Source organism: Leuciscus leuciscus (genome assembly GCF_965113295.1).
Source record: "Leuciscus leuciscus genome assembly, chromosome: 25".
NCBI classification, from domain to species: Eukaryota; Metazoa; Chordata; class Actinopteri; order Cypriniformes; family Leuciscidae; genus Leuciscus; species Leuciscus leuciscus.
In genome coordinates, this window is record NC_138724.1 from 17573763 (window position 1) to 17598826 (window position 25064).

The 25064-nt window shown below is 37.4% G+C and overlaps 1 protein-coding gene across 2 annotated transcripts in view; it reads left to right on the plus strand.

Moving 5' to 3' along the window:
* dock4a (dedicator of cytokinesis 4a) overlaps nt 1-25064 on the plus strand; it is an 85641-nt gene that overhangs the window by 38651 nt on the left and 21926 nt on the right. For both annotated transcript variants that reach the window (XM_082159187.1, XM_082159188.1), the window contains 15 exons: nt 1878-2034; nt 9555-9652; nt 9747-9830; nt 11556-11656; nt 15948-16029; nt 17486-17656; nt 20241-20433; nt 20745-20869; nt 22116-22250; nt 22342-22440; nt 22533-22627; nt 22728-22803; nt 23735-23835; nt 24376-24434; nt 24513-24661. In XM_082159187.1, coding sequence (XP_082015313.1) covers nt 1878-2034; nt 9555-9652; nt 9747-9830; nt 11556-11656; nt 15948-16029; nt 17486-17656; nt 20241-20433; nt 20745-20869; nt 22116-22250; nt 22342-22440; nt 22533-22627; nt 22728-22803; nt 23735-23835; nt 24376-24434; nt 24513-24661 — 1725 coding nt within the window. The remainder of the gene's footprint in view (nt 1-1877; nt 2035-9554; nt 9653-9746; nt 9831-11555; nt 11657-15947; nt 16030-17485; nt 17657-20240; nt 20434-20744; nt 20870-22115; nt 22251-22341; nt 22441-22532; nt 22628-22727; nt 22804-23734; nt 23836-24375; nt 24435-24512; nt 24662-25064) is intronic.

Here is a 25064-nt window from a genome sequence, read left to right on the forward strand (position 1 = left end):
GTTTTTTATTAACAGTGAAGTCAAAATGTAATTGGCACATTTGAAATTAGTACATTTGAAAGCAAGTTTCAGAAAAACAAAAAGGCAATTATTCATTTAATATGATATAATAATAATAATATAATATGCCATAATATAATAATGTTATTAAAAATAATTCAGTATTAATTCAGATTTTATCAATTCAGACTCAAAGTGATCTCTGAATCAGTACATTTAGAATTTTTAATAAAATATTTGAGCAAAATTTAAGTCAGGGGGGTCTGGGAAAAATAAATGTATAATAAAATTAAATGTATTAATACATTGAATCCAAATTATTAAAATATTTATGTGTAAATAAATAATATAATGGATATAATTAAATTGAGAGAATTTGCCATTACCGATTTGTCCCGACTGGTTAATCATGAGATTAATGACAGTTACTTTGCTATATTTTATGTTTCTCCTCAGGTTAATACATTTTACAGTACACTAATTGTGGGTAGAAAAAAGGATACAGATATATACATATATGTAAATATTTTCCAGATAATTAACACACATTAGCATTAACATTAGCATTACACATTAACATTACATGTGATTAGTTAGGAAAGGAGTACCTCGCAAAATGAACATCATATTTAGGGGTCCGTGGCATCAAAAAGTTTGAAACCTTTGAAAAACTATGCCTTTGAATTTTTGTGAGGTCAAAATCCCAGCCACACAACCAAAAATGAATTGTTCTGGCTCCATTTTTTCCTTATTTAACCCTCTGATGCTGTTTGTGTGGCGATTTTGTATTTTAATTAAATAAATGTACTATATTTTAGTTTGATAATGTTTTTGTTTAATATTTTGTATTTTAAGGGGATTTTATGGTAGTAAATTAAATTATTATGATCCATTCATTACCTTTTAACCACTTTTTGAGCATAGACCTGAAATGAAATCTCCAACTTAAACTGTCATAAATATTGAGTGCTTAGAAACACCGATTTAAATTTGGTCTCTTTTTAGCTGAAGTAAAAAAAAAAATGTTTAAGTGAAAAAAAGTTACAGAAGTTTAAATTTGTCATTATGAAAAATGCATAAAAATACAATTTTCTTTATTTAAATTGTTTTGCTTTTTAGATTACATAACAAAGATTACATAATATGACAACACAAACTTTGACATAAACATTCACTTATTCACATACAGATAATCAAATGAAAAGAAAGGGAAACAAATCAATAAATACACCAACAAATACATACACACCCACAAAAAAAATAAAAAAATAAAATAAATAAATAAATAACTACATTAAGGCCTCCTAGTACAAGACGCATCCAACAATACTTTCCTTACATATCTTCTAATATACCATCAGATATATCCACATTGTTTTCTTTTTCCAAGAAACACATAAATAAAAATACTATTTAAAGATTTATGGCAAAACATGTTTTACTCTAAAACTCTGAAAAACATTTTTCAAAAACAAAATTACTCTAAAAATCAAAGTCATAAATCTAAACAAGTTGTGTTCCAAATTTGAGGTTGATATCTCAAAAAATTTGCTTTCAGTAAGATGTTGTTTCTACTAGAGGAAACTCACTTCCCATTATTTTCCAATGTAGTCATTTTTGACCGCAAACAGTTGAAGTGTGACTATTTTTTAACCTTCTCAAATCATGTCCATGATTTTTTTTGTGTGCGTGTTCACAATCACAAAAAAGTGCCGAAACCTTTACCAAGTTTCGTACCATTCCGATGAAGTAAATAAAATAAAATAAAATAAAAACGTGAAACAGCACCAGTGGGTTAATACAAAATCACCCCAATGGTCTCACTGTGTGTGTATGTTATCAACATCTCATGCCTTTGAACTTCTCTCTCATAACAGTGTGAAGAGACAGCTGATCTTCAGGATCCTGCTCGGTACCTCAAACTGCCGTTTTCCAAAGCCAGCCTCCAGCCGGCCAACAACCAGACAATAAAGAACAGTAAAGAGTCCTTCTGGATCCAGTCGTCTCTCTGCTCCACTAAACTCACTCAGAATGGTGAGACAAAGTTCCTCCTCACAGTATGCCATAAAACCTCATTTTTGAAATAATGTTATTTAGATTTAAAATTTGCAATTAAGTTAAATCTGATCTGGGATAAACGCATCAAGAAGAACATTTCCAGCAAGTAAATAGTCTGTTGTAATAGAAATGAACATCTCGGTCAACTGTTCCATAAGATCTCAAATCTGTCCCATCCAGGCTGTTGGAAAGCGGTGATTTCAGAAATCCCGTTTGTCTTTGTGCCATATGGCCCCATCTCTGCATCACGACCTTGATATTGTGATATATTGATCTGAGCCCTTCAGCAGGTGAATGTCATGGTAACAGTGGCAGAGAACCGAGAGGTCTGCGTTTGGAGCAGAGATCACAGCGGGCTGAGCCCACACCTGCCTCTGTTGACCTTGGAAGTTCGCCCAGTGTCTCTGCGGCTCTGCCGTGCCTTCGCCCAACTGCACACTTATTAACTGCCATCTGGCTGTTATTTAACGAAGGCACTGATCCCAAGTTAGATTCAGTTTATATTGCATCTATACTCGGCTAAACTTTAAAAAGCCTGAAGCTTGAGACTGATTATATTCATCCTGACCTTTGAGCTATAATGAACTATAGACAAAACCACTTGCATAAATATTAAGTTGGGTTACACTTTATTAGTTACATTGTACTTACACAAACAAGTACTGAGTAATATTAATTCACTACTGTAGAGTTACGGTTAGTGTTTGGTTTAGGGTTAGTTACTTGTAATTATGCATCATTTACTGTTATTACTATAGTAAGTACATGTTGTAATGTGTAACTACATCACCTTAAAATTAACCTTAAATGTTACCTTAAGGTGAATCATGTCTTTATTTCTTTGTTATTCTTGCATTGTCCCATTATATGTAAATGTTTTAAAAGGCACCTTTAAAGGTTCATAGATCATTTGACCAGTTGATTCGCCAGCAGTTGATTCACCAATGGTTCATATGATGCTGGTTAATTCGCCTAGAGTTGATTCGCCAATGGTCGGATTTGTACAGGTTGATTTGCCAGTGGTTGACACCAATGATGATGGTTTATTCACCTTAGGTTGATTCGCTAGTGATTGATTTACTACCGGTTGATTCACCAATTGTTGATATGACAACGGTTGATTCACCTACAGTTGATTCGCGAATGGTTGGTTTTGTACTGGTTGATTTGCCAACGGTTGACACCAGTGATGATGGTTGGATTCACCAGTGCTTGATTTGGTACTGGTTTATTCACCAGCAATTGATTCGCCAGTGGTTGATTTGGTACTGGTTGATTCACCAGCTGTTGATTCGCCAGTGGTTGATTTGGTACTGGTTGATTCACCAGCAGTTGATTCGCCAGTGGTTGATTTGGTACTGGTTGATTCACCAGCAGTTGATTCGCCAATGGTTGATTTGGTACTGGTTGATTCACCAGCAGTTGATTCGCCAATGGTTTATTTGGTACTGGTTGATTCATCAGCTGTTGATTTGTCAATGGTTAATTCACCAACAGTTGATTCACATGTGATTCATCAATGATTGATTTAGATTCGTCAGTGATTCACCACTGAATATCAGAAATTGGCGAATCAACCACTAAAGAATTAACAATTGGCAAATCAACTGTTTGCAAATCAATTGTCAGCATATTAACCAATGATTGATTCATCAATGGCAAGGCAAGGCAGGCAAGGCAAGGCAAGTTTATTTATATAGCACATTTCATACACAATGGCAATTCAAAGTGCTTTACATAGAAGAAATTAAAATAATGAAAAGAAATAAGAATAATTAAAACAGTTTAGAAAAATAAAATAAAATACAGTACTTTTAAAAAATAAAAAAGAATATTTATTATAGATCTTTCTTTCAAAGGATTCCCTTAAGACTTAAATCTTTCAACCTTCTTTTAACCTTCAATCTTCTTACGACTTCCATCTATCAACTTTCCTTTAACTTTCTTTTCTCCCTCATTTACTCACACGTTCTTTTCACTTTCTTTAGCACTTTAGCACTGCGTTCACATTCTTTCTCAGACGAAAACTTTAATATCGTCATTTAAATACTGTTCTACTTTCAAACCCACATTAATCACTTTCACATTATCACCTTCTGAGTGGGCATTTATAGTTTCGGGCTAAATGCCCTGCTGACATAGGAGAAATTAAAATAATTAAAAGAAATAAGAATAATTAAAAACAGTTTAGAAAAATAGAGTAAAATACAGTACAGTACAAACAGTCGGACGAACAGCGGCACAGTGCTCATTCAGTAAATGCACAGCTAAACAGAAGTGTTTTGAGTCTGGATTTGAATGTGACCACTGTAGGAGCACATCTGATCTCTTCTGGAAGCTGGTTCCAGCTGTGGCTGGCATAATAGCTAAAAGCAGACTCACCATGCTTAGAGTGAACCCTTGGTATTTCTAGCTGATATGATCCTAATGATCTGAGTGATCTGTTGGGTTTATATTCAGTGAGCATATCTGCAATGTATTGAGGTCCTAGGCCATTGAATGATTTATATACCAGTAATAATACTTTGAAATCAATCCTAAATCTAACTGGGAGCCAGTGTAAAGACCTGAGGACTGGTGTGATATGTTCATATTTTCTGGTTCTGCTCAGAATCCTGGCGGCAGCGTTCTGTATGAGCTGCAACTGTCTTATGGTCTTTTTGGGAAGGCCAGTGAGGAGTCCATTACAATAATCCACCCTGCTGGTGATGAAAGCATGCACAAGTTTCTCTAAGTCTTGTCTGGAAACAAAGCATCTAATTCTTGCAATATTTTTCAGATGATAGTATGCTGATTTAGTTATTGCTTTGACATGACTACTGAAACTAAGGTCTGACTCTAGTGTCACACCAAGATTCCTGACTTGATGTTTAGTTGTTTTACCCCTAGAGTGAAGGTATGCGTTCACTTTGAGAACTTCATCTTTGTTTCCAAACGCAATAACTTCAGTTTTGTCTTTGTTTAATTGAAGAAAGTTTTGACACATCCAACTGTTGACTTCGTCAATGCATCGGCACAGGGAGTCAATGGGGCTGTAATCGTTAGGCGATAGGGCTAAGTACAGCTGTGTGTCGTCTGCATAGCTGTGGTAAGCAATTTGGTTATTTCTCATTATTTGGCTCATTGGGAGCATATACAGGTTGAACAGGAGTGGCGCAAGAATTGAGCCTTGAGGGACTCCGCATGTCATGGATGTCCACTCAGACTTATGGTCTCCTATACTCACATAATAACCTCTCCCATCTAAGTATGACCTGAACCATTTTAGGACTATCCCAGAAAGCCCCACCCAGTTTTCCAGCCTGTCAAGAAGTATGTTGTGATCGACAGTGTCAAATGCAGCACTGAGGTCGAGTAGTACCAGCACTGATAATTTGCCTGAATCAGTATTTAAGCGAATATCGTTTATTATCTTTATGAGCGCTGTCTCTGTGCTGTGATGCGGTCGGAAACCAGATTGAAAATTATCAAAGTATCCATTCGAGCTTAAGAATTTGTTCAGCTGATTGAAGACAACTTTTTCAATGATCTTGCCTATGAAAGGAAGATTTGAGATCGGTCTATAGTTGCTTAATATGGTCTTATCCAGATTGCTCTTTTTCAGGAGGGGCTTGACAACTGCAGTTTTCAGGGAGTTTGGAAAACTCCCAGAGAGAAGTGAGGCATTTACCACTTCTAGAAGATCTGCTTCTAAACTGTTTAGCACAATTTTGAAGAAAGATGTGGGAAGTGTGTCAAGGGCGCATGTTGATGTTTTAAGGTGTTGTACGGTTTCTTCCAAAATTTTGCCATCAATTTCTTTGAAGTCAGACATAGTAACTACTTTCTCAGGTGGTCTGATCTGTCTGACCTCAGTGCAACTCAAGGATGTGCTGATCACCTTTCTGATATTATTGATTTTCTCAGAGAAGAAAGAAGCAAACTCACTGCACTTGCTGTTTGAGAGCATTTCACTAGGAATCTGGCTTGGGGGGTTTGTCAGTCTCTCTACAGTAGCAAAAAGAGTGCGTGTGTTGTTTAAATTGCTGTTTATAATATTTGAGAAGAAAGTCTGTCTAGCTTTGCCTAGTTCCATATTGAAAGCATGCAGGCTGTCTTTGTAGATGTTATAATGGACTACAAGTTTTGTCTTCCGCCACATGCGCTCTGCTTTTCTGCATTGTCTTTTCATATGTTGCACTGCTGTTGAGTTTCTCCAAGGTGCTTTTTGTCTGCCACTCTTCTTCCTGACTTTAACAGGAGCAATATCATCAATTATATTTTTAACTTTTGAGTTAAAAGAATCAAGGAGAAAATCAACAGAGTCAGCAGATATGCTTGGTGTTAAGGATATAGCCTTCATAAATAGTACACTAGTGTTCTCATTTAAGCATCTCTTCTTGACAGACACAGATTTAGCTTCAGTGGCAGGAGAGATCAATATATCAAAGAAAATACAGAAATGATCAGACAGTGCTACATCCTTAATAAAAATCGATGAAATGTTTAGACCCTTACTGATAAGTAAATCTAGAGTGTGTCCATGATTGTGTGTGGGTCCATGTACATGCTGAGTCAGATCAAAAGTTTTTAAAACAGTTTTGATTTCTTTTGCCATATTGTTTTCTGCATTATCTATGTGAATGTTAAAATCTCCAGCAATGGCAAAACAGTCAAACTCTGAGGTAATTGTTGATAACAGTTCTGTAAAGTCCTCAGCAAAGGCTGGAGAATATTTTGGAGGCCTGTAAATAATGATAAGTAAAATGCGAGGAGCACCTTTTAACACAGTACCCAGATATTCGAAAGACGGGTAATTCCCAAATGATATTTGCTTACATTGATAGATATCTTTAAAAAGAGCAGCTAGACCCCCACCTCTCTTAACAGCTCTGCAGACACTCATAAAAGTAAAGTTAGGAGGGGCTGTTTCATTGAGGATTGTTGCACTGCAGCTGTATTCTAGCCAGGTTTCATTTAGAAACATAAAGTCCAGGTTGTTTGTGGTTATTAAGTCGTTGACTAGAAGTGATTTATTTTTAAGTGAGCGAATGTTTAAAAGTGCTAACTTAACAGTCTTACTTTTTGTCCCCACAGCAATCTTAGTTTGACATGTAATAGGCACCAGATTAGTTGGGTTTGCTGTACGGCTATTGAAGGCCTTAGACTTTCTATCTTGTAATAGAACAGCAATAGAGAAAGATGCAGGCACACTGGGTTCCCGCTTGTTCTGTAAACATTTGAGAAAGTTACTGTTATCATAACAGGAACCCAAAACACATCACTGAGAGCTGTTATCAGTTGTTTTTGGTTCACCTCGAGCAGATGGAGGAGGGTGTGGGCCCTGGCGTTTTGGCCGAAGAGGCCGAAGAGCTCTCACAGGAGGAGGGGGCGGGCGAGCTCGGCGCGCAGGCTTCGGTGTTTGAGGTGCCTGACGATTTTTGGTTGGTATCTGGGGGCTTGCAGCAAAAGAGTGGGATAGTCTGGTTCCAGCATGCACTAATTCTTCCATTTTCTGTGAGAAGCACAGGAGTGGAGTCGCTGGCGAGAGTGAGAAAGTATCTGGTGAAAGGGGCTGTTGCTCAGGTGTTATAGGAGGCTGTGATATGCTGTCCTGGCTTCCCTGGCTGTTTTCCAGGAAGTCGTCCTTGGGTGCTGAATCTTGGAGCAGTTCTAATGTGTCTGTCTGTGGTGAGCTCTGTGGGCATGGCTCAGCTGAGATTGTGTCCGTGAGCAGAGGTTGTTGTGGCTCAGTGGTGTTATCATTGTCCTTGTGTGATATGTCAACCGCATGTCCATCTTGTTGCTGAAGTGAAGTCCCGTGTTCATTCATACTGTTTCCAGGTGTGTGTGTGTCGTTCAGATTGACACACACTGCAGAAGGATGATTGAGGGAGAAGTCGATATTGTCCTTTAACACTCTTGAACCAAGTTTGTTTGGGTGATGGCCATCCCGATGAAATAGTTGTCTCTGACTCCAGAAAAGATTGAAGTTGTCAATGAAGTTTACTCCTTTTATATTGCAGGTTTTTTGCAGCCATGTATTAATCCCAAGCAGCCGAGAAAACCTGTTTGTTCCTCTTGCTGGGAGTGGTCCACTGATGAATGTTTGAACTTTCAGTCTTTTAAGTGTTTCAAAAAGTTCATTGAAATCCTTCTTAAGGAGTTCTGACTGCTCTTTATGAATATCATTCTTCCCCACATGAATTATGAGTCGATTTGCAGTCTTATGTTTCATCAGAATGTTCTGAAGTTCCCTGTTTATATCAGAAGTTGTTGCTTTTGGAAGGCAGCATGTAGTTGTATCCCTGCTGCTAATGTTTCTGATTATGGAGTCCCCCACTATCAGAGTCCTGGGCTCGGCTGTGCTCTGAGCTGAGTGCCGCTGTCTGCTCGACCTTGAGCGCCAGTTAGCATCAGTGTTAGCTACTGGCTGATACAGTCTGTGTTCGATCACATTCATCACGTTTGGGGATTCCTCATTTACATTCATTAGTACTTCAAATCTGTTCTCAAGATGTATAGGTGTTGGTGGGAGACCAGTGTTTGCCATCCTTGTCAGAGCTGTATCTGGGGTAGAGGATGCTACTGCGGCAATATGTGGGGCTCGTGACAATCTGATGTCTCGAGTGCCTTTGGGTCTCGCTCCCTGTTTGTGCCATCGATTTGTAAGTCGATCGGCTTGTTTCTCTACCTGTCGAGGAGCACTAGTTTCATGGGACTCACCGGCTATATGCTGAGGGTGTCCATGACGAAGCTCTGTTGTGTGTTCCGTCTGGTTTGGAGGTCCCGTAAATAACTTTGTTTCAAGAACTGCAATCCTTTGTAAAAGTCTGTGGCAGTTAGTGCAGCAAGTAGATTCCAGAAGAGGCATTTTCTCTCTTATCCTTGTAGGCAGTTGTGTTTTCCTTTCCCCGGAATGTAAGCTGGTCGGGTAGAAGAATTCTGCGTTTTTGTGGTAATCCAAACTTTGTCGTTTGAGCACTGTGCTGATTTGCTGAAGTTAAAATTAGGTGATAAAAGGAGCTAAAATATAAAAATATAGAAGATAAAATATAAAAGCGATAGAGCAAAGCGCGGAGCAGTAAGCAAGAGCGTCCGAACGGTAGCTGAGCTGAGCAGGAAGTCCGGAAATCAATGATTTATTTGGATTTGTCGATGGTTTATTCACCCAACAGCTGATTTGTCAGCTGGTGATTCATCAATGATTCGTCAATGATTCACCACTGTTGAACATTTGATTTGCCTATTGTTAATTTTTCAGTGTTTGATTTGTCAACTGCTGATATGCAAACAGGTTATTGGCCAGTGGTTGATCAAATAGTTGTTAATTCACTAGTGGTTGATTTGACAACATTTGATCCGCAAAGGGATTTAACAGATCCATCAATGGTTGATTCACTAAAGGTTGATACACAAACAGGTGATTTGACAATTGTTGACTCAGCCATTTTATTAATGAAGCCCAATTTAAATGGTTTACCTTCAAAAGTGCATGTTTCTTGTGTTGTTTTCAGGTGACATGTTGGACCTGCTGAAATGGAGAATCAATCTGGACAGAATCCTTGACTGCCTCTCCAAACTCAAGGACATTGATGGCACTGAAATTGTTAAGGTATAAACCACATACAGCAACTTTTACCACTGAAACTGCAGAAATAGCATAGAATATTTTTTGACTCTCTAACATTTGGATTCTCTCTGTACAGTTTTTACAGGACACTCTGGACACCTTGTTTGGGATTTTAGACGAGAGTCCCCAGCGGTATGGACTAAAGGTGTTTGACTGCCTGGTGAGTGATGTTTTGTTTAAACGTGAATGTGAATGTATAAAATGTAGACAATGCATTGTTCTCAAGTTTCTAGTTTCCACAGATACTCTACATATTTTGACTGCAAACTCACACAAACTCATCCATCTCCTCCGCAAGGAGACAGTTTCTTGCTGTTAATGAGTACAAGATGCTTTCCTCATCTCTCCTCGACTGTGTAACCACGGTTACATGCCAAATATGGCAACTCGTAAAATCCATCTTAGACTTCTCTTGCTATAATCCAACTCCTGTCCTCATATCCTCTTTATTTCAGGCAGAACAAAGTACTTCTAGATCAGAAAGCACATTTTAAATAAACTCTGCATGATTTAGTGTTCTCTTAGGCTGCATGGGAATTGTTTTATACAATAACTTTACTTTTTACTTGGCTCTCTGGAATATTTTATTATGATTGGTCAATTGCTGCATTCTGTGGCCCATTCTAAGGCGAGTGATTTCCTATGGTGCTAGTTTCAAGTCTCATATCATTCCTCATCTGCCTCCTTTTCACATAATAATATAATTTAAACTGAAATCAATTTTTAATATTTAATTTGGAATTATACACCAGATAATGTTTATTAACCGTTGATTTAGCGGTTGATTTATCAGTGGTTGATTCATCAATGATTGATTCACCAGTGGTTCATTTGTTGGTGTTTGATGATAGTTGATTCAGTAATTTTTAATTCCTTAGTGGTTGATTCATCAGCTGCCGATATGAAATTGTTGATTCGTCAGTGTTTGATCTGCCAATGGATTTAATGGATCTGCCAAACAATTGATTCACAAATGGTTGATTCACCAAAGATTGTTACACTAGGAGGTGATTCAGAAACTGATTCGGCAGTTGTTTAGCCTGGGAAAACCCAAACAAACTGCCAGCAAATTTAGATTTGCTCTGCAAGTAGTCTGGCAAAGAGCCCATTCAAGCCGATTTCTAATCCGTCCAAATCGAGGCACCAATCAGAAACGTTGGGGCGGGCTTTACACGATGACGATCGCTCTGATTGGTTTTAGGTCTATCCAATTGCGCCCAGAGGCATTTGAGCGACGTGCGTTGGTGAAGCGCACCAACTTTTAAATGCATTATTATATTCAAATTGCAAACACATGAGGACAGTCTCCATGAAAGACCCACTGGCAGATGAACGTGCTACTACATTTCTCTCCGAAACGGTAGGAAATTAAATTAGATTTAATAGAGGATTTTAACTGTGACAAGATGATTGACAGGGTGACAGGATGCACGCGACAGATCCGAAGTAGTATGTCCCAAAGCTTGCCTACTTTTTTGCTACACATTCAAAAGTAAATACCTTTTTCTTCACAAAAAGAGTACATACTTTTATGGCGTAGTGTAACTTAGGCGAATTGGGACGCAGCATATGGCTTTACACGATGACGATCGCTCTGATTGGTTTTAGGTCGATCCAATTGCACCCAGAGGCATTTGAGTGTGGTCCGTTGGTGACGCCCCTTTGGAAATGAGTTATTAATGAAGCTTTGCCAGACCATAACTCAGTTACTACTGAGAATGGTCTGGTTTTAACCAGGCTAGCAGTTGTTGATTCTGCTGATCAGTATTGGAAAATAAACCCTGATAGGAATCAAAAGGGACTTAATTAGCATAAATGATGTTCATATTTTTGCTAAAGTTAGCTTACGACCTTACTGAGGTGACGATTTTTGTTTTCTCCTCAGGTGCACGTTATAAATCTGCTGCAGGACAGCAAATTCCAGCTCTTCAAGCCCGTAATGGACAACTACATTGAGAACCACTTCGCTGGTGCTCTGTCCTACAGGTAAACATTAGGGGCGGGGAAAAAACGATTCTGTTAAAAATCGCGATGCTTTTTTATCGTAACTGATGAAAAAGTTGTGTTCTCGTCTTTTGCGGCGTCTCACACAGAAAATACAGCAAACGTTTTTGGAAAAGTTTCGTAGCGCAAGCTCTCTGAATGAAAGCAGTTGTGTGTGTGTGTGTGTGTGTGCGGTGTGTTCTGGCCATGCTGTCTGTCAGTAATGAGGCGTTGTGGTTGTGTTGTTGTGTGTGTGTGGGCAGTAGATGTGGTCTCTCTTCTGTAACGCACTGAAGTGTGGAGCATCAGTGTCAGAGCTGAGGTGGATGTGGGCGGCTTGCAAAATACTCACTCTCGCACTGTTCCTGTCACCCAGTTCCCATAATGCTGTGCTGTGTTTCTGTCCCGTGTCCTGTGCAATGCTGTTTCTTTTTTATTATTATTTCTTCTTTTCTTTTATTTCATTTTGCATTGTGTGTTAAGTGCACATTTACAATTCCTATTATGTTGTGATGCGTACATTCAAACATTTATTTTATTTGATTTATTTTGCATTGTATGCATTAGGTGTATATTTACGTTTCTTACAATTTTGTGATGCCTAAATTCATTTTTATTTTATTTTATTTTATTTTATTTTATTTTATTTTATTTTATTTTATTTTATTTTATTTTATTTTATTTTATTTTATTTTATTTTATTTATTAATTAATTTTATTTTGCAGTGCACATTAAGTGTGTTAACATATTGTTTTTTATTTTATTTTGCATCGTGTGTGTTAGGTCTATGTTTACATAGTATTATATTTTACTGTTATATATATTTTTTTTCACAGCCTATTTTCAGTTTAATGTTATGTGCTTTGTAACCACTCACACACACACATACATTTTCACACTGCGCTGTGTTTCCCAGCATGCTCAAAGACACACTAAGGTTAATCTACAGTCAGGATGGATGCGGTGGCGAATTGTCGATTTGTCTCAGGGTTGTGAAAAACTGAGTCTCTGGGTTCAAACTGAGTGTCAATAATCCTGAAGTATCTAAAGTAAATGTAGCTGATGCTGCTAGGGCATTTACTGCTGTTATCGCTAGAGAATAAACAGTTGAGTCACATTATAGTGTTTAAATTTGCAACGCTATGTAGTGTGAAATAAGAGGTCCGTATAACATTAGTCATTTATGGCACAATTTGCTCATGAATTGAATCGGATCTAACAGAACAGATTTGATTCGATGTAACAGAACAGACTGAACTGAACCGAGTTGAAATGAACTGAGCTGAACTTAAAGGCACACTATGCAAGATTTGTACCTTTAAAACCAGCAATGCAAGTTTGAGAGGTGGCGCCCTGCCAAATCTCGCAAGAATCACGACTTGCTTTACGGCACAACGTCACATACGTGACATCAACAACATATGAAGCAGCCTCGGAAGACACTAGCACGCATTTCAGACGTGAATCATGGCAGAGTCGACGAAGAAAACGAAGAAAGACCGTAACGTTAAATACAAGTACTCCACAGCGACTCTAGGGGTCGCTGTTTGAGAAAAACGGAAACTGCATAGTGTGCCTTTAAAGGGATAGTTCACTTTGAAATTAATTTTTGGTATGTTTTAGCTTACCTCAAGGGCATCCAAGATGTAGGTGTCTCTTTTTCCGCAGTAGTTTCAATTTTGATATTTTTAGGTCAAACCGTTCTTGTCTGTCAGTCATATAATGCAGGTCCATGGTCACTGTCTCAAAGAGCATGCACAGAGTCCAAATTAAAACAATTCCCCGTCGTCCAAATTAAACAATTCCCCATCGTAAGTACACATTGATGGCCTAAGACACGAAACGAGCGGTTTGTGTGAGAAAACGAACAGTATTTATAGCGTTTTTACCTCTTATACACAGCCATGTCCGAGTGATCTGATCTGACGTGTACGCAGACTGGTGCATAGATATACACACTAGATGTCGCCTTGTCTACGGCAGTTCATTGGAACGAATGTCTTTAAGGCGACATCTAGTGTATATATCTATGCACCAGTCTGCGTACACGTCAGATCAGATCACTTCGACATGGCTGCGTATAAGAGGTAAAAACGATATAAATACTGTTCGTTTTCTCACACAAACCGCTCGTTTCGTGTCTTAGGCCATCAATGTGTACTTACGATGGGGAATTGTTTAATTTGGACGACGGGGAATTGTTTTAATTTGGACACTGTGCTTGTGTTTTGAGATAATGACCATAGACCTGCATTATATGACTGACAGACAAGAACGGTTTGACCTAAAAATATAAAAATTGAAACTACTGCGGAAAAAAAGACACCTACATCTTGGATGCCCTTGAGGTAAGCTAAAACATACCAAAAATGTATTTCAAAGTGAACTATCCCTTTAATCAAACAAAACTAAATCTGAACTAAAGAACTGTATTGATTCTATCTGAACAAAGCTGAATTAAATGAAAAAAGCAAACAAACAAAACTGAACCGATTTATATCACATTGAATCTGACTGAACAAAACAGAACACAACTGAATTGAATCTAACTGAACAGATTTTTTAAATTGACAACAGGCTGAACTGAAAATAAATGAGTTGAACTGAACTGAACCAAGCTGAAATGAATCAAGCAAAACTAAACTGAATCGAATCTATCTGAAGAAAGCTGAATTGAATTGAATCATACAAAACAAAACAGAAAGCTGAACTGAACTAAACCATTTCCAATCAAATTGAATCTGATCAAACTAAACTGAACTGAACTGAAGGCTGTGTTGTCAGATCTTGGTGAATATAAATAGGATAAATAATATATAAAGATTATTCTTGATATGGTTAAAGACTATAAAACAATTTTTAAGGCAGTTGATTTTATCAATGTGTTACAGTGTGTTTAATTAAGATCTAATTGGATTTCAAGTCAAATCTTTAGGGGGAATGAAAGCTAGTATTACACTGTGGCTGACATTAATTGCAATCCCATGCTGGGAATGTTAAAAATGTTCTCCTTATGGCCAAATTACTCTCATGGGCTTCCGAAATCAACAAGAGGCTCATAAAGACCCAGTTTTCCTCCTATTATTTCCCCCCCATTTGTAATTAATCACAACATCCTTAAAACAACATAGCCACATAGAAAAGTTGAACCGAAAGTAAACTATCCTCACTGTTATTTCCTCAAGTATTTTTTCCACAGACTGTGAATATATGTACACCTTTACACACACTGTCCTTCTCACACAGATCTTGATGGATTGGACCCGAAGGACGTTTTAAACCATTGTAATGGACAGAGACCATTAAACCAGAGTTTATTTACAAAGTTTCATGGCAGTTGTATTAAGTATTCATGAAGACCTGTGCACTCTAACTCCACTGATTCATTGTTACCATCGCTTGAAACATCTCAGACGTTTCATCGCTTGAGTGTTTAAGACTTCTCAAGGGATACACTGGACCGTTAAGGACCTTTACTGACCTTGGAACAGCATTCAACCTGTCAGAGCCCTCTGATTCTGGGGGTCGGTTCCTAAACTTTACAAAACCTGTTAGGTGCATGAGCAAATTTTCAGATATGCGTCAGATTTACTTCACATACCCGATGAGGAGTCTTGGATTAACATCTACCAGTCAGATTTAAGGAATACTTTAATTTTGTAATCTTATCAAGGTTATGATTGTTGATGGACAAATATTTATAATATTATGAAGACAAAAACTAGCAGTGAAATCCTTCTTTGTCAAAAACTAAAACTATATTAACAACTGAGCAGCAAATCAGCATATTAGAATGATTTCTGAAGGATCATGTGACACTGAAGTAATCCAGTAATGACGCTGAAAATTCAGCTTTGCGTCACAGGAATAAATTACCTTTTAAAATATTTTCAAATAGAAACAGTTCATTTAAATTGTAGTGATATTTAACAATATTACTGTTTTTAATGTATTTTTAGTCAAATAAATTCAGCCTCGCCATTAAAAAATAAACTGAATTTAAGATCTAAAATATATAACTAAATAAAAACTAGTGAAAAAAAAAAAAAAATCAAGGATGTAAAGGTACCGAACGGTCTAAATGAGCATGCAAACATTTTTCTTTTCCCTGCAGATGTCATTTTAGAGGCTCTGTAAAATCATGAGCACTGCCTATGAATAATTTGCGATATTATGTATGTTCCCTGCAGGGCAAACAGAAACGTACAACATTCATACATAAATGGCAAGTTTTAGCAAACTGCCTTTTTTTTTGGGCTCCTGATGTCTGATATTCACGGCTTGTGCTTGCAGGGATCTGATCCGTGTGTTGAAGTGGTATGTGGATCGTATCATTGATGCCGAGCACCAGGAACAGATCCAGCAGGTTTTGAAGGTGAGAACGCTAACATGCGCTTCATTCAGGATGTATGTGTATGCAAATCTATGAGGAAACATATGCACCCTATCTCTCTCTCTCTCTCTCTCTCTCTCTCTCTCTCTCTCTCTCTCTGTGTCGGTCTGTCATGAATAAACCCTCACCCCCTGCTGGTTCTCTGTCCTGATCATCTAAGCTTTCTCCCCAGAAGCTATGAATACCCTTCATGCATCTGTTCTACCTCTCCAGCCTCTCTCACCCACAGGAACTTCTTTTCTTACCCATCATGCAATTAAGCTACAAACATTCAGTCTTTTCTTTCTTCATTTGCCCGTTCTGCTTTTATGACCCGCCGTGGGACCACCAGGCACATTCTCCAAATGCATCCACACTCGTTTACACCCTTCAAAGGTGTTGTTTGAAAGCAATTCCCACTTTCTTACCTTGAACCCTTCAAACCTCTTTGGGTTCATCTTGTGGTATTTTTGCTCTTTCTGATTGAAATGTTTAGAAACAGAAAATGCTCACACTGTTTACAGATTATTATTTTTTCTTCTTCAAAAAGTAATAAAGAAACAGAATCATGCATCCCAATATGTTCAGTATATTAAATATATGTATGTATGTATGTATATGTATATGATATATATATATATTAACCCTGTAAAGCCTTCTCCACCATATTTGATATGCACATTTCTAAAGCCTCTAAATTATCTACATGATCAAACATTTTTGAGAAAACTGTTTCTACACAATCTACTACATGCTTTCTGTCGTCTGATTGATCGTTTTTTTTAGAAGGTAAAAGGCTTTAGTATTTTGTAATTGTAAAAACGTCTTCAGATTGAGGTTCACTTGTCTTATTGATGTGAAATCATTACAGATTTCTAAAAAGTAAACGTATAAGAATAACTTTTATATTGTTAGTCATATTTCAAGATGAACTCTTACTGGACTGAAGCAAAAACCATGTTAAAATGCAAGTATCAAATATGATCCATCAGGCTTTTGAGGAACATTTATTTGTGTTTTATGTAAGTAGTCTGTTGTACTGCTATAAAAATCTAATCTAATATTGACCATAAAAATATCAGCATCTGCACCAAATTGCATATTTCTGCTCAGTTTGGGCCTCTGAATAAAACTGTGGTGTTTTTTTTTCATCTCTTGTGTGAGCTTCATATTCTCACTATATCATACTATACAGTCATAAACGCTTTAATGTATCAAATATGATGCTCAACATAAACATATGCAAAGTCTTTTCTTTAGATTTTGTTTATATTTTGTCAAGGTTCAATAAACTGTTCCATATAAAGAATAGATTTTGTTGACTATTATTTCATATGTCAGGCTTTAACAGGGTTAAGAAATCATTTTAAACAAGTTTTGGATTTTTTGTTAGGATTTCTTTTTAATGTGATTAAATATTAATTTCAATAACAATAGTTTGATGTCATATGGCCCACAGGCATCAGAGTACTTGTTTAAGTACATTGTGCAGTCCCGGCGTCTGTACGCGGCGGCCACCGGAGGCCAGAACGAGGAGGAATTCCGCTGCTCTGTTCATGAGCTCTTCAAATCCATCCACCTGTTCCTGTCTCACGAGAGTAAGGGCATCAGCCCCATCACACACACACAGGTGAGACACACACACGCCTGTACGCCTACACTGGGTTCAAGTTCACACACAAGTATGCACTGCACTGAGTGATGAGAAAGTATGTACTTACTGTGTAGTAAGCTGGTATTCCAGCATTTGAGCATAATCTACTATCATAAAATTGCATCTTTACAACCTAAAGTGGCTCAGTTTCAAGAGATCCAGTTTCTTTTCTTTCCTTTTTTCTCAGCAAAGATCTGAACAATCACATTTTTGCAATTGGACCAATATAAATTATTGTTTCTGGCAATTTTAATTCCTGTTTCACATGCTGCTTTAAAAATCGTTTCCATTAAAATTATTTGTGGATTATGGTCTATTAATTGGTGACCTTTGACCTAGAGAAAGAGGCTGTGGACAATGTTAGCCGAAACACCTTCCAGACACCTTTGATCCGGGCATATTTTCAGTGTATTTATGATTTGGAATGCACTAATCTGGTTATCGCTTAACTGTAAACTGGACTTCATATGTCAGGGGATTGAATTATGATATAGGGTGTAACGAGTCAGATTACTCACGGTTCGGTTTTTATCACGATTTTAGGGTCGCTGTTTCGGTACGGTTCGGTATGTGCCATGTTCAGGGAAAAAAGGACTACTGTCAAATAAAAATAAAGAAAATAAAAACAAAGAATCAAACCACAAGCAACAGCACAAATAAATACAACAGAGCAAATATACAAATAAAAGAAACAGTGCTTTTCAGGTACAGAAATTGAATTAAGTACTCAAATGTAAACATTCCATATGATTTCACTGTAGAAATTAAATAAAGATGAATCATTGTTAAAGTTATAGAAGCTATTCAGTCAAGAGCAGTGAGCGTTATCCTTGTCTTTTATTGTTTGATGAAAAACACTGCTGTCACTTTAAGACATAATGAATGCATGGATCCAGTGCACTGATACTGATACACATGCGTCGTCTTTCTCGACTGTTTGCGTTCACTTAAGACATAACCTACTTTTGTTTGCTAGGATACTTGCCAAAGCGGGCATGTTGACATCATTTTTGTGTGAATCTGTCCTTTCAAGCGCAAGAGAACTCAATATTTGCACGTTGTCTGAGCCACGGCTTTCCGTGTGCACGCTTCGGATGAGTGCGCACACAAATCTTCTCGCAGCGAGTTTTCTTTCACGTCTTCTTGCACTAATGTTTAAATTGGCAAGGCTTAAATGAGTTTAGTTTAAAACAGGTTCAAACAGAACTCCTCAGGTTCAAAACCCAGGTGATGACGGTGTACATGACTGGTCATATACGTTTAGGGGAAGTCAGAATGCGTATCCATCGACAGAAACATATATAAGACTAACTCTGTCTCTGTTTTACACGTTATTTTCAACAAACCATATTAAAGATGCGTATGCGTCGTGAGATTTGAGATGAACCCGCTGAGATGAACACTAGGAAGACAGTTAGCAGGAAGTTAGAAGTGTTTATTGAGGACAGTACTTTTTTTTCAGCCCCACCCACATTTGTTCTGCTAGCATAGCAGCGTTCAAAGCTCAGTCAGCCCATGGAGAGTTAATCCAGTCTTGATATACACAAACAGAGACGCATGCTGTGCGTGCTAAAAGCCTGCCACACACTGTCACGGCCCGCGAGCTCGGAGTCAGCGGAGCCATGTGTGTCCGTCGGGCAGAGAGACCCGCTCCCGTTCTTTCAGAGATTCGTTTCGTTCCGACGAGCGTTAACGGCGGCACAGTGGGGACGCGCGCGCACATTCGCACATTCACTCACACTGAACTCGCACACAAGTCTGTTCTTGTTATGGCAGCCCAGCAAGAGAGCAGATTTCAATTAACACAGCCAAGAAAACAAAGCGTCTTTGGACACCGCGGCATAATCCAAAGCACATGCAGGCGACTGGATCTGTGCCAGATTTGTGTCACCACAATATTTGTGTGTGTGAATAAGTGCCTTTGCTTACATCTGTTGTTTGACGTCCCCTACCGCACCAGAGGAACATTTTCCCACTAAATCAATGTGCAAATGTGTTTGGAGGAAGATGATAGCGGTTGTATTACAGTGACACAAATGCACAAAATACACACATACACATTACACATTATTAAAGTCGGCATGAAACAAGTTGCGATGGTCTTCCCTATTGTGGCAATAGGGAAAAAGAAAAAATTCTTCTTCCCGAAAAAGAAAAAATGTAGGGCGGGACTTGATTTTGTCCATCAGAAATTGATTGGATGGTTGTGGTTTGCTATTGGTCGATCTCATGTTGAGTGACAGGTTGATCCCGCCCTCGCTCCGGTAAACACATCATCAGAGAAGAGAAGAGATGATGCTGCAAAAGAGAGGGAGAAGTTAATTTTGATTAAAGATTACGAGGGTACATGATTTTTTTTTAAATATTGATGTGCACAGATAAATAATTGATTAGAAATACTGCAGTATTTATGCAATATTACATAAAAAAAGAACAAGAATTGTCTATTTTGATTTCATGGTGACTTTAAAGTTATCTCTTGGGTGCCACCTAATGAGCTTGACTGGGGTTTTTTGAACTAAACAAACACTTAGCGATGTGTTTACTGGCATTTTCTCAGGCCGTGTTCCTGAGATCGTTCCCGACTGTGTGCTGCGAGCTGCTAAAGATCTTCAGCATGAGAGAGGTGGCAAATCTGGCCCGTGACACGCTGAGCAGTCTGCCCGCCCTCACGCACAACGACTGCCCCCTACAGGCCGTCAAACTGCAGTGCATGGCCAAGACCGTGGAGAGCCCTCTTTACATCAACCCGGGTAACCCGGATCACTCAGTTTTCTGATTTAAGCATTTAAAAATGAAACAAATATTGCTGAAAACACCAGTTTAGATCTATTAGAGGCCATCTAAACGCTAGCGTACACTATGCCGTTTAACCCTTTAAACCTGTTGGTGAACGTTTTTACAGTTATATTAAAAGGTATTTTACTTGCTAAAACGCATAAACTATCAATCGGACGACAGAAGGCATGTAGTTGATTGTGTACAACAGTTTAGAGGCTTTGACGCTGTACTCTTTCTAGGGTTAAAAGATGCTTGAATCTTACGTGTGTTTGTGTGTTGTCAGAGTCGAGGTGTGTGCTGTTACCTGTAGTTCTGCGTCTGCTGCACACACACCTGCAGGAGCAGAAGGAGCTGGTTCTGTGCGCCAACATCCTCACCAGCATGCTGGCGCTCAACACACCCGCCACGGTCAGAAACCGCTGCTACAGTCATTTCCTTACCGTTCGATTCACTCGCGTCTCTATTAGTTTGTTTCTAGCTCTTGTCCTTTTTTAATTACTGTTTTTCCCCTTTAGAATTGCTGATGAGATTTGGTACTCATTTTAGTTGCTGATTCCATATGGAGAAAATGTTCAAAGTTAAAAAGTAGGGCTTATTATTATTAATAATATAATTATCTAAAAATATTTTTTTTGAAAATGTACTAATTTACAAATTTCCCCCCGACCTGTATGTAAATTTCACAATATAGTAACCATTTTTAACCTAAATCAGTGATGTACCACAATAAATAATTGTAATTTAATTTGATTAAGTCAACATATTATAAAATTAATTTAATAAAAATTTAAATCAATTGACAGCTCTAGTATATTTATATAAATTTATATAAAGAATTAAATAAATATACAAAAATGAAATATCATATAATTAATATTTATATGTATGTATTTATATAATTTGAGTTTTGAGTTAAATTGAGTTAAAATGACTGGTGAGATTTAGTACATATTTTAGTTACTGAATTTTTTTTATAGTTTTTTTATCTAAACAAATAAGCTTTAGAAATGTAATTTAATCGTTACCTTCTGACCTGTAGGCCTATGTAAATTTCGCAATAAGGGAATATTATTCCTCAAATCATTTTTTATGTAAACATTTAAATCAATTGACAGCCCTAAAAATATTATTTAAAAAAATTTAAATCTGAAATCTAATATCATATAATTAATTGTTTTAGTTTTTTTTTAAATATCGTCACCTTCCTAAAATAATTTCCCAAGCCATTTTTTCAGGTTTCTCAGAAAACACAAAAAACTGATTTGAGATCCAAGAATTGAGAGGTTGAGTAGATTTTCGTTCTTCTTGATGCAGCTGCCATCTTGAAAAGCTTGTAAAATTGCCTAAGTCTCATTGTCTTTTGACTTAGGCAAAATAAAACGGCTCTAAAAAGTCACACTGTTGACATAGGCCATTACACTACAGGGGTAGAATTGCATGATCTGTTCAACTGAGGATGTGGGCGATTTTACCAGAGGTGGCCAGCATCATGAGGAGATGACTGATGAAAAAATAAAAATAAAAAATAAATAAATGACTTAGGCAATTATTTTAGGAAGGTGACGATATTTAATATTAAAGATATTTTTATTAATATGTATATCACAATTAATTTAAAATAAATGAAATGAAATATTTTTGTTGATGTGTGTAGGAGTGTGGAGTGTCTGAGGAGGTGAATCTGGTCATGGAGAGTCTGTCTGGAGTCTTACTCAGAACTATACTGGAAGTGACCAACCGGCCTCAGCCCGCTGCGTCCTCCCTGCGCCTGCAGTACCAGGATGTGACCGTGCGTCCGACCTTTCTATTGACCTTTTATATTTACTTGGGGGTAAGTATTTCAGTATAGTGAATAACACTCAGATGTGTTCGTGTTTCAGGGTGAATTTGTTGCTTGTTTACTCGCGTTGCTACGGCAGCTAAAAGATAAAGAATACCAACAGCTTCTCAGCAGATTTCCCACTAAAGATGAACTAACGGTAAAATCATTTTCTAAACATTACCTGAGCACAGTTGTGATAATAGTGATTGCTGTAGTCTAACTGTACGATCTCTCACACTGGTTTCCCAGAGTTTCATCCTGCAGTTATTCACCGTCTTCAGAATACTTATCCGGCAGGATATGTTCCCAAAAGACTGGACTGTCATGCGACTGGTCGCTAATAAGTAAGGGCTTGGAAAACCAGGCTTGAAACGATTCATATTTAATCTCATTCAACCATAGAAATGTTTTATTGCTTGACGTTTCTGTTTTGTTTGTGTTTAGCGTCATTATTACCACCATCTTGTATCTCTCTGATACCCTGCGCAACAACTTCCTTAATGAGAAATTTGACTTCAAGGTAAGGAGATTTTCCATTTATGGATTCAGTAAGATTAAAAAATAAATAAAAAATGGATACTTAGAGTCATAATAAAAGATATTTATAATGTTTCAAAAGCTTTCTATTTCAAATAAATGCTGTTCTATTGATCTTTCTATTCAGCAAAGAAAAAAATTATCATGGTTTTCACCAAAATATGAAGCTGTTTTCAACATTGATTTTTAAATTGTTATAATATTTCACAATATTACTGTGTCTATTGTGTTTTGATAAAAACATGAGACAAAAATGACCCCAAATGTTAGTGTCACCTGACACTTTTGCCTGGGAATTGAACACAAGGAACAGCAAAAGTTCTCAAATTTAATATTATTACAGTGTATATAATAATTAATGTAATGAAACTGTGAAACATCTGTACATAATCTTCATTCTTACCTTTTAAGTAAACAAATATAATTGATAAACATGCAGGTGTTTAAATACTACAGATTATTAATGAATTTTCTGCTCTCCAGAGCACTGGAATACCAGAGAAAAATTTGCATATACTACTATATTATATTCACTAATGATTGCCTGTCACTTTGACTATTTGATTAAATATGTTAATATATTCAGACGTCTCTGGTACACTGTGTACGTGTGAAAGCAGTAGATCTCTCATTCTACACTATACAAACGTTTGATCAAGTACCCTAAAAATTACATCTAAATTAAATTAAATTTCATTTGACAGAATCAACTTGAATTCATAAGGTCACACCAGGAAAAGTACTCTTTTAAAGGTCAGATGCAGTAGAAATATTTCCTTAGGCTAAAGACTGCACATTACCATTCTTTACAGTGTGCTGTATGACATCACAAATGACTGGTGCATCCTGGGAACATGATACACGTTAAATGTTGAATCATAGTCAGCATTTTAATTAGCTCTTTTTATCTGTAGGTATGGGAGTCCTATTTTTATCTCTGTATAATATTCATCAACCAGCCTTGCCTCCAACTGGAAATGTTCCCGCCCTCCAAGAGGAAAAAAGTCCTGGAGAAGTGAGACCCCTTCCTGTTCCTTTCTTTTATATGATCAGAATCCTACTGAGAATGAGATTGAAAGTCTTTACAGTGTAAAATAACACATTCTGCGTTAATGACACGCCATTACTAGCAGCTGATTTATTGTACATTGGCTAATTAGTTTTATACTGTTGCATCATGGGAAAACCGTTGTAATATTACATTGGCTGCGTCCGAAATCTCACACTCTCTTGAGTAGGTACATATTTTAAGTAATTAAAAAAAGTATGTTCTATATAGTATGAATGTAATCTGGACGAACTACATTCGCCATGTTGTCGTTATCATGTGACCTACCAGCGTCAGTTACGTCACCTCACTTCCATTCATAAATCCTCTCCCGTGGCCTCATGGGATAGTAAAGTGTCCATCGTATGCACACTTCAGAATCTCACTGTAAGTAGTAGGTCATCCAGGTAGTGTGTATTGTACTGTTTTTTGCTTATTATATAGTAGGCAAGTATGCCTACTAATACCAATCACAGAATTAATATGACTATATTTGTGTTTTTAAAGGTATGGTGACATGAGAGTGATGATCGGTTGTGAGATTTTCAGCATGTGGCAGCATTTGGGTACGTCTTTCGGTACAAATCAGCATTGATCATTTAAGGATGATCACATGAACGTGAATATACGCTGGTGTCTTCCAGGTGACTATAAGTTAAATCTCATCCCTACCCTAATCGGCCCGTTCATGGAGGTGACTCTGGTGCCACAGATGGATCTGCGGAACGTCCTCATCCCCGTTTTTCACGATATGATGGACTGCGAACAGCAACGGAGCGGCAACTTCAAACAGGTGCTGGAATCGCAGTGACACGAACATGTTTCAGCGCGCGAGAGCGGCGTGATGTTCATGTCACAGTGAATTATGAAACGCTGCGGATGCCAGGAAATCTAGCTTGTTTACTAAGATCGTGACGCTTTTTGAACGGAATCATAATTTGAAAAGGATTGTCAGCAAGATTTTGAGCTGGATGTAAAATGTAATATATAATTTGTTTTCTAAATCATTTTAATAGTGCCACGTGATTTACAGCAAGCCTGGGTTTTTCATTTATTTATTCAATTATCTTGCAGAAAGCCCTTTTATATAATGATAAAAATTGCAAATATAGCCTGGAATGGTCATACGTGATGTTTTTTGTGCGGGAAACCTCAACTAACATAATAAGTGGATTTATTTATGACTTAATGCTTTA